The 9,950-nt window shown below is 48.5% G+C and overlaps 1 protein-coding gene across 1 annotated transcript; it reads left to right on the top strand.

The window, feature by feature from the left end:
- The first annotated feature begins 7,637 nt into the window (after positions 1–7,637).
- LOC147958504 (uncharacterized) lies at positions 7,638–9,236 on the top strand. The gene has a single exon (XM_087532168.1). The coding sequence runs from the start codon at positions 7,638–7,640 to the stop codon at positions 9,234–9,236; it is 1,599 nt and encodes a 532-aa protein (XP_087388294.1).
- The last annotated feature ends 714 nt before the right edge of the window (positions 9,237–9,950 follow it).

Raw genomic sequence — 9,950 nt, 5'->3', positions numbered from 1 at the left:
TTCCTAAATTCTAATTAAATAGCAAATAAAACCAAAATAAAATCTTATTTGATTTTCTTATTAAATCCTCAATATTTCTTTATTTTGGGAAAGTCATTTTATTCCCTCTCTCATATTTTTATAATAGAAATAACTGAAGATAAAATAAATAAAATCAAATGATCCTATCTTCAAAATTTGAGAAAAACTCAAATATGAAAATAACGAAATCCCCAACTCTCTCTGAGGGTCCTTGAGTTGCGTAGAATTTCTAGGATCAACCAGAAAAGCAATAAAATATGATATGCAATGATGATCTAATGTATAACATTCCAAATTGAAAATTTGGGATGTTACAAATAGTAAAGTCATATAAGACCAAAGCTAGGTCTAAACGAGAAAAAAACATCAAAGCGAACAAATCCGCGATCGACAATCGACAGCGACAAACCGTATCTCCACCATACATCTCATGACATCATTAGGACAATGAGGTTCTTCAACAACAACGCCGTCAGAAAAGGAGCGAGCTCTACACCGCCGTCATCAGATTCAACCACCAAATGTTAGAATCCAGGTTTTCATCCTGAAGAACTAGTCTGAACATATCCGAACAATGCTTTCAACAATGTAACGATGCATAAATATCGCCATTGCCATGTATGACCAACTCGTGTCACACCTAGGTGTTCACCCGGAGCTCGAGACCGGGTACTCAAGAAGCACCACCATTAGAGTCAATCATATGTTGTGTCGCCACCAGATTTCCAAGATTGTAGCAACTGCATGTGCTGGACTAAAACCGTCCGCCACCACTGCACAAGCATACCCTTTGGATTAATGAAGCACCACCATCAAATACACACCCACTAAAAATCACGTACAAGATACATCCATTTTGAAGGCAATAGGCACATATGCCACAACCCATCAAAGACTAAGGGCGTGTTTGGTTCGTGACTACGCATGCCACAACTCGCCACAGCTCCCTATGCCTAAACTTAGCCGATGTTTGCTTTATGCCAGTGTTGTGGCGTGCCGCACCGCTCGCCACAGTTTGCTAGTTCATTTTCCACGCCACAACTCGCCAAAAGTATGGCGCTTGTTTCGTTCGCCGCACCTGCGGCGCGGCCGCATCTTCGGCATGGCGGGCTGAGGTTGAGAACCAAACAGCCTCTAAGTAGCTAAGGTACGAGCATCGTCAGCCGAAGATAGCACGTATGGAGAAGCCCGGATTCTCGCAATGATGATGTCGCCGTAGGATCACAGGCTCTAGCAAGCGGCCTCCAATTCTGCAAGGTAGATATCAGTTTAAACAAGTAATTAGAAGGTTTAGATGGAAAATAATGCTCAATTGTGAACATGTTACGGTAGTCCAAAGCGCCCGGGCTAATGCAACAAAAGCAAAGAGAACTGCTACATGTATGACGTATTTGTACGATTTGGCGTATGACAGCCCTCAGCAGCCGTTCGATCAACTGGCCGGACGAGTGGGATCACGTCGTACAAAGTCGTACACACTATTTGTCGTACGCACAGCAATTTCGAAAAGCAAACCCACAAAGTCGCCTAGAATGGACTGAAAGACGTGCATGTTAGTCTCTAAGTTGCATGAAATTTGTGGGATCCCAAGAAACATTAAGCCACGATAGGACACAAACTCCAAAGAAATATGGCTAGCACACAGTTAAAAAGGATATGGTCTGCATTCCCATTCTCTCCACGAAGAGCGCAAGCCGCAGTAGCTCCCCCGTGATGTTGGATGATTTGGTCACTAGAAGGTAACGTGGCATTACTAGCTTGCCACAGAAAACTCTTGTTTTTAGGCAGGATATGGGCTTTTGCACACATCCCTAAATTTATTGCACTAGTAGAAAAAGGGCCTTCAGTCCCGATTCATAAGAGCCTTTAGTCCCGGTTCTGGAACCGGGACTAAAGAGTCGGTACTAATGCCTATCCCTTTAGTCCCGGTTCAATCCAGAACCGGGACTAAAGAAAATTTTATGATTTTTTTTTGAAATTTTTTTTTGAATTTTTTTTGCAACAAAAGCAAAGAGAACTGCTACACGTACGACGTATTTGTACGATTTGGCGTATGACAGCCCTCAGCAGCCGTTCGATCAACTGGCCGGACGAGTGGGATCACGTCGTACAAAGTCGTACACACTATTTGTCGTACGCACAGCAATTTCAAAAAGCAAACCCACAAAGTCGCCTAGAATGGACCGAAAGACGTGCATGTTAGTCTCTAAGTTGCATGAAATTTGTGGGATCCCAAGAAACATTAAGCCATGATAGGACACAAACTCCAAAGAAATATGGCTAGCACACAGTTAAAAAGGATATGGTCTACATTCCCATTCTCTCCACGAAGAGCGCAAGCCGCAGTAACTCCCCCGTGATGTTGGATGATTTGGTCACTAGAAGGTAACGTGGCATTAGTAGCTTGCCACAGAAAACTCTTGTTTTTAAGCAGGATACGGGCTTTTGCACACATCCCTAAATTTATTGCACTAGTAGAAAAAGGGCCTTCAGTCCCGGTTCATAAGGGCCTTTAGTCCCGGTTCTGGAACCGGGACTAAAGGATCGGTACTAATGCCTATCCCTTTAGTCCCGGTTCAATCTAGAACCGGGACTAAAGGGCACGGCCATGTGGAGCTCCACCTTTAGTCCCGGTTGGTAACACCAAACGGGACTAAAGGAAATTTTATGATTTTTTTTTTGCAAAGAGAACTGCTACACGTACAGAATTGACAAAACAATTTGATGATTGTTGGGAATATTGCAACTTGTCAAGTTATGGTCAACAGAATTGACAATAATTTCTCTAACCATCCAGTACCATGATGATAAAGAAGGAAAAATTATTGTGTATGCAACAAGATTGAGTATGAACTGATTCATACACTCAATTATCTCAACTATCATGTCTGAGGGGCAAGATGTTGCAATTTATACTATATGTAGTAGTGGAATTATAGGCTAATGATATTTAGGGATAACTAGGAGACTACACAAGATCTCCAAAATATCTTTGGAATATCATTCCAGATGCATATCATCAATATAGAGGAGTCCATTCTCCTTCTACCATGCTAGGACATTTTCCGGTTGTTTCCTTTTGAAGTAGAACTTCAAATATATCCCATTAAAATCATTTTCCTCTAGTGAGTCGGTAACATGATTGAACCCAATACTTGACCAATTGGGAATCATTGGTACGACATTTCGTACAATCACCACTTTAACAAACTTGAAAGTTGTCATTATGATCATTTAGATTAAATGATCCATTCCCTTTTGAGATATACACTCCATTTCTGCTTGTCATTTTTCCTTCACTTTACATTCAACTCCTGTGGTTCTCTAACCACTATTTCTTAGTACTAAGAGCACTAGCATGAATTTCAGGCATTGCAAACCGAAAACAAAGATGATATTTCTGTTTACCATCCTCGGAGAACGTAAAGTGCAGTAAGGACTTATAGTCAGATATGCATCTAGAGTCGCCTTATCACATAATCTCAACATAGTGTTGATTTATAGACAATAGAATTATAAGGCTCAACGGACTCGAAGTCCTGACTACGAATGAATAATCATTCATATGATGCTTATAACAGTATATCTCGCCTCAATGAAGGCTCAAAGGGAAAATGGATATTCATCATCCATTACATACTCAGTTTGAGAACCGAGTCATTGTGATGACACACAGATATGCAAATATGCATATTCTTAGCTATTTATAAATAGCCATGACATTCTCTGCAGGTGGAGTTTCTGTGGTAACAAGCCTCGACAAGTCATTCATATCTGTGACCCATCTTTAAATAATTACTCTCACCTGATGTCATCTCATCACATTCCTTTTGAAAAAGGTCAGCCATATGTTGCATGAAATGCTCATGCATTAATTTACCTTTAATAAATTCATTAAGATGAAAATACTATGGCTAGGCATAATCATGGTGATGGTGATTCTTAGTGACCCATAGGGCAAGCCTTCCAGAAGAACACCACCGTGTGGTGTGGATCTTCCAAGTAAAGGTAGTCACCTCAAAAGGGACAAACCTTTAATTTCCTTAAAACACATAGAGGTAGTCGACCACCTAGTGGTGCCTCACTCTTATGGACAGTTCCCATTGATCATAGCCTCCATAACCTTATGTTATTTATAACACATGAAGGTAATCACCATAAAATGGCGTAAACCTCTCAGTTGTGCATAAACTTAATTCATAGCTATGATGGCGTCTCATAAGTTGTGTATGCATGGAAGGTAATCACCAAAAAATATGCAAGTGTTTTGCATAATTCTCTTCATAGCATAATATGCAGCATAGTCACCAGTGCCTTGGATTCATCTCCTGGTGGAGTATGTGACACTACAGTCACAAGCAATGACAAATGCTATGGAATTGACAAGTAATTGGAAAAACATCATGAAGGTAGGCACCAACAGTGTAGGCCTCATAATGGCTATGTCATGAGTTTTGTGCCTTCACTTTTACTTTGAACACATAGAGATAATCACTAAGTAGTGTAGATCTCACTCTTATGGAGCTTCTCACAACTCTGTGTTAATTAAAAACACATTGAAAGTAATGACCACATGGTGGTGTAGATCTTACAGTTGTGAACGAAATTATTTTGTTGCCATAATGCAATCCATAAGTTGTGTGTAAAACTAAAGGTAGTCATTATGTCATAATGACATAATATAGACCTCACAATAACATTGGATAACCTGCAATTAAGCAGTAGGCACCATTTGTCGATTCCTTGTGACAAATATGAATTTGACATAGTCAGGCAGTGTCATACACTTCACTACCTCATGTTTCCAAACTTGCAAGCAAATTCCATATTCTATGCGAATCATGGAATTAACATATTGCTTTGCAACAGTATTACTCATGTAATACAAATAAATGCAGAAGTATAAACATACTTATGCAACACATATGAGGACTTGAGGGCCTCAAACGGTCATTTTACATGACATAAATTATGCATAATCATTATTATGCAATTTACCAATGGTCTACCTTGCATATTTGCTCTGAAGCCCATGGCTTAACATGCAAATAACAATAATCTTATTGTCAAAGTGCTAAAGCCAAGGGGCTAAAACGCAAGATCTGATAAGCATATATGCCTTAAATCAGAGAAAGCAGGGACTTTTCCAGGATTAACAAATAATCCAATGGCTGATTTACAAAATCGCCAAAGAGATAGGATTTTCTCCCTTCTCTTTCTCGTGCGGTTACTAATTCCCTTAGGGAATTAACCGCCGTCTGCAGCCGATGGTTCCCGTGCGCCGCCGTGGTCGGGGGTCGTCGCCGGTCGTCGCCGGTCGAGATTCACGCGACGCCTACGCCGCCTCTAGGCCAAGGACCAGACAGTCCCGCACATAGGGCCGGTGGCCGCTACCGCCATTGGCGGCAGCGCCTCTCGGAGACGGGAGCCGAGAGCCTTCGCCGCCGGTGCCAGGCCATGCTATTCGCCGGGACCACATTCTAGTCACCATCGCGCCCAGTCCGACTGGACATCACCCGCCGGGGTTGCGGCCGCGTGCACACCTGGGACGCCGCCTCCACCAAGCTTTGACGGCTGCGTGCTGCCGCGCGGCATGGCTGCACGCTCACGCGCTGGAGTGTGTCGGTACCCTAGGGGATGGTTCCCTGGTCTACCAACGTCCCTGGGCTGGAGAAGCATGCCGCGCCGCCAATCTTTTGGACCGCCGTCGCTGGAAACACCAGCAATGGGGTCGAGGCCGCTGCGCATGTTGGGCACTGCCTCCGTAATGTAGAAGCGCCCCGCGGAATCAAGGATGAAATCTCACCGCTTAGAGTCGTCGTCGAGGACTAGAACTCCTAGTACTTTCCCAAGAACAGCGCTCATTTCGAGTTCTCCCTCTTTCTCTTTGGTGTTCGATCCATCCACTTCTTCCCGTGCATGCGCTCGGAAGAAGAAATCTGCATGTACGTACAGGAAACAGAGTCGATTGATATAGATCATTTATTGATCATGAGAAGGCAAAATGAAGTAGACAATGTCTAGATCGGTTTTTGTCCTGAACAGTGCATCTATCCATGCATGTCAACGAATGACTTGCTCGTGCTGTTCATGTTGCCAAGGCAATCGATTTTCCGACTGCGCCAAATGCTCTCGGGCCGGCCTCTTCTTGGACGATTTGGTGAGGCAATTCTCGCAGGAAAAGACAATTGATCAGATTCTTCTTACTCCATGTTTCTTAATCACAAGAAGACAAACGAAATTAACACTCTATGATTAATCTCTTGTACACGGATGCATGCATGCTCCATGGTGCTGCCGCTGCATGTGCCTGCGCAGCCAACTGTTACATCGCGTGCTGTTGCTGCCGCCGCGATGGCCATCTGGATCTCGTGCCTCATCTTCGTGATGGTCACTGCTTTGTCTCGCACGGAAGTGCGCTTCTCCATTGCGTGTAACCGATGTTTTCTTGGCCGAATTACTCTCTAGGCAGAGACTACGTGCTGATAACGTGTTGTAATATCAAAGTAAAGGAGACAAAGAAGAGACACAAATGATTCTCTTAGTCTATTGCAATGTGTGAGACCCACTCATATACAGGCTGAAGGGGTGTGTTGAGGAGACACCTCTTCCCCAACAGACACCTTCTGAGAGGCATCCCTTCCATATAATTGATTACATGTTTTATTTCTTAACACTGATAACGTGTAAAAATAAAACGAGAGATGGGAACAAATGATTGAATAGTGATTGCATTGACTGAAGAATAGGGTATTTATACCCATGTACAGAGGCGGTAATTACAAAGTCGGTAACTGGCGGTTGCTAAATTAAACAACCGACCTAAGCATTGATTATTAGGATTTAATTAATCCTTAACACAAACGAACATCTCCCTCCTTGTTAGGACTGCACCACCCCAACACCTGACCGACAGGCCCTAGGAGCGGGTTGACCCCATGGTCAGCCAGGACGACCCATGAAGAGGCCAGCTCAGCAGGTGGTGACGCGACACAAGACGGTGATTGGTCCAGAACAGCCAGCGCGGCGAGGCGGCCTTTATAGGCTAGCGAGTGGTGTGTGTGTGTGGGGTTATGAAATGTAATACGACTTGAACGGGAGCTGATCTCCTGAAACTCCTCCTATCTATCGATCCCCTTTCTTCCTCCTTCTACCTGCTCCCGTTCCCCTTCCTCCTCCTTCTAGATCCACCACTGTTGGGTATTTCAGCTGTGCGAAAATAATACTAGGTGTTAGTTTTCTTCAGGTTTCTTCAGTAGTTTCAGAAACATTCAGACTTTTTCAGTCTTTTCCGTTTTTCAGTTAGCGCATGAGGGCACGTCTCGTTGTGTGCTCCGTGCGGATAGGGAGTAGGCCAGCTGCACGACTTCGCCCGTGGGATGGCGCGGGCACGATGGAGTTTGTTGCGAGCATTAAGGCACCACTAGGATCGCTGAATAAAGGGATCAAAGAAACCGAAAAGCAGCAGAACTTGCGCTGCACAAAAACTACCTGTCTCTGTTCTTCTTCGCTTGAGATTCACAGAGTGAGAGAACGAGAGAACGAGAGAAGAGGGAGGTGTTCCGGCGAGCATCTCCGGCCACACTTGGCATCAGAGCCAGGTCATCTTCGGGATCATGTCGTCCGGTGGCGACGGATCGAACGCCCGGCAGGGCTCGGAGACTCCTCCGCGCAGGAGAGCAGTGTCGCCAGCCCGGGGCAGGAGCAGGACTCGCTGCACCGGCGAGATGGTGGTGCACCAGCAGGTGATCCGGGAGACGAGCTCCGCCGGAGTCTACCCTACGTTGATGCGCACCAACTATGCAGAATGGGCTCTGCTCATGAAGGTAAACCTGCAGGCCGAGGGCTGGTGGGCTGCCGTGGAAACCAGCGATGCACCTTTTCGTGACGAGCGCAAGGCCATGGCCGCGATCTTGCGCGGCCTCCCGCAGGACATGGTGAGTCCGATCGGTGCCAAGGCCAACGCCAAGGAGGCGTGGGAGGCGATCGCGTCCCAGCGCATGGGAGCCTCTCGGGTGCGAGAGGCAAACGCACAGCGACTGCGGCGCGAGTTCGAGAGCATCTCGTTCCGCTCTAGGGAGACGATCAACGACTTCTCGATGCGCATCTCCACCCTCGCCGCGAACCTGCGCTCCCTCGGCGATAACGTCCAGGAGTCCAGCATGGTTGCCAAGTTCCTGCGCGTTGTCCCTCAACAGTATGCGCAGGTCGCCATCGCAATCGAGACTCTCCTCGACGTGAGCACCCTATCCCTGGACGAGGTCACTGGTCGCCTCCGCGTCGTGCAAGATCGGATCAGCGAAAACGCCGCCGAGTCTCAATCCGGCGGCCGCCTGCTTCTCACCGAGGTGTGGGACGCACGAAAGCGCTCGACTCAGGGGGACGGTGGATCGTCCTTCGGTGGGCGAGGAAACAACCGACGCGGTGGCGGGCGTGGCCGCGGTGGACGCCGCGGCGGCGGCCGCGGTGCTGACAACGTCGAGAAGAGCGGCGGAGACAAGGACACGTGCCGCTACTGCGGCATCAAAGGGCACTGGGCCCGTGACTACAGGAAGAAGAAGCGCGAGGAAGCTCACCTGGTGCAGGCGGACAAGGACGCGGACCTGGCGTTCCTCCTGATGGAGATGGTGGGGATGACCATGGCAGAGGCCTCTGCGGTCACGGCAGCGGGCCTCGACTCTCCTACACCAGGCCCCGTCTCCACCGCCATGGCAGTGGCCTTGGCCACGGGGGAGGCAAGGGCCTCGCTCCCCGTCTTCCTTAACGAGCAGCAGGCGGAGATCACTCCCGGCGCCGTCGACGCGTCGCGGGAGACCACTTGGTTCCTGGACACGCGTGCCTCGAACCATATGACCGGGGATCGCAGCATCTTCGCCGAGCTGGATGAGAGCGTCACCGGCACTGTGCGTTTCGGCGACGGCTCGGTGGTGCAGATTCGAGGACGCGGGACGATCGCGTTCAAGGTGGATGGCGGCGTGCAGCGCGTCCTCATTGACGTCTACTACATCCCACGCCTGAAGAGCAGCGTGGTGAGCCTGGGGCAGCTGGACGAGCTCGGCTGCGACATCCGTCTCCGCGGCGGGAACATGACGATCTTCGATCCACGCCAGAAGCTCCTGGTAAAGGTACACCGTGCGTCTAATCGCTTGTATAAATTGAACATGACCCCTGTACCTCCTGCGTGTATGTCGCTGCGTCATGACGGCGAGGCCTAGAAGTGGCATGGCCGCCTGGGTCACCTGCACTTCGAGGCGATCCAACGGATGGCGCGCGGCGGACTAGTTCGTGGCCTTCCTCTCATAGAGCACACCGGCGAGCTCTGCGAAGCGTGCCTTCCCGGCAAGCAGCGGCGCATCCCGTTCCCCCAGAAGGCCAAGTACAGAACTGAGAAGCAGCTCGAGCTAGTACATGGTGACCTGTGCGGTCCCATCGCACCGGCGACTCCCAGCGGCCGGCGTCATTTTCTCCTGCTGGTCGATGACTGCAGCCGCTACATGTGGCTGGTCCTCCTCACCTCGAAGGATGAGACAGCGGCTGCTCTGAAGCGCTTCCAAGCTAGCGCTGAGGGGGAGGCAGGCCGCAAGCTGCGCACGCTGCGCACCGATCGCGGCGGCGAGTTCACGTCCAACGCTGTCGCCGCGCACTTCGCCGACCACGGCGTCCAGCGCCACCTGACGGTGCCCTACACACCACAACAGAATGGTGTGGTGGAGCGTCGCAACCAGACGGTGGTGGCGATGGCTCGGAGCATGATGAAGGCCAAGGACATGCCGGCGTTCTTCTGGGGGTAGGCGGTGACCACGGCGGTGTTCGTGCTGAACCGCAGCTTCACCCGCAGCGTCGACGGCATGACACCTTTCGAGGCCTGGTTCCGTAGGAAACCAGACGTGCATTTCCTTTGTGTATTTGGATGCATTGCTCACGTCAAA

This window comes from Triticum urartu, chromosome 7A (genome assembly GCF_056163025.1).
Source record: "Triticum urartu cultivar PI428250 chromosome 7A, HENAU_Tu73, whole genome shotgun sequence".
Lineage (NCBI taxonomy): Eukaryota > Viridiplantae > Streptophyta > Magnoliopsida > Poales > Poaceae > Triticum > Triticum urartu.
The sequence above is the reverse complement of the archived record's forward strand: the minus strand, read 5'-3'. Positions and strand labels throughout refer to the sequence as shown.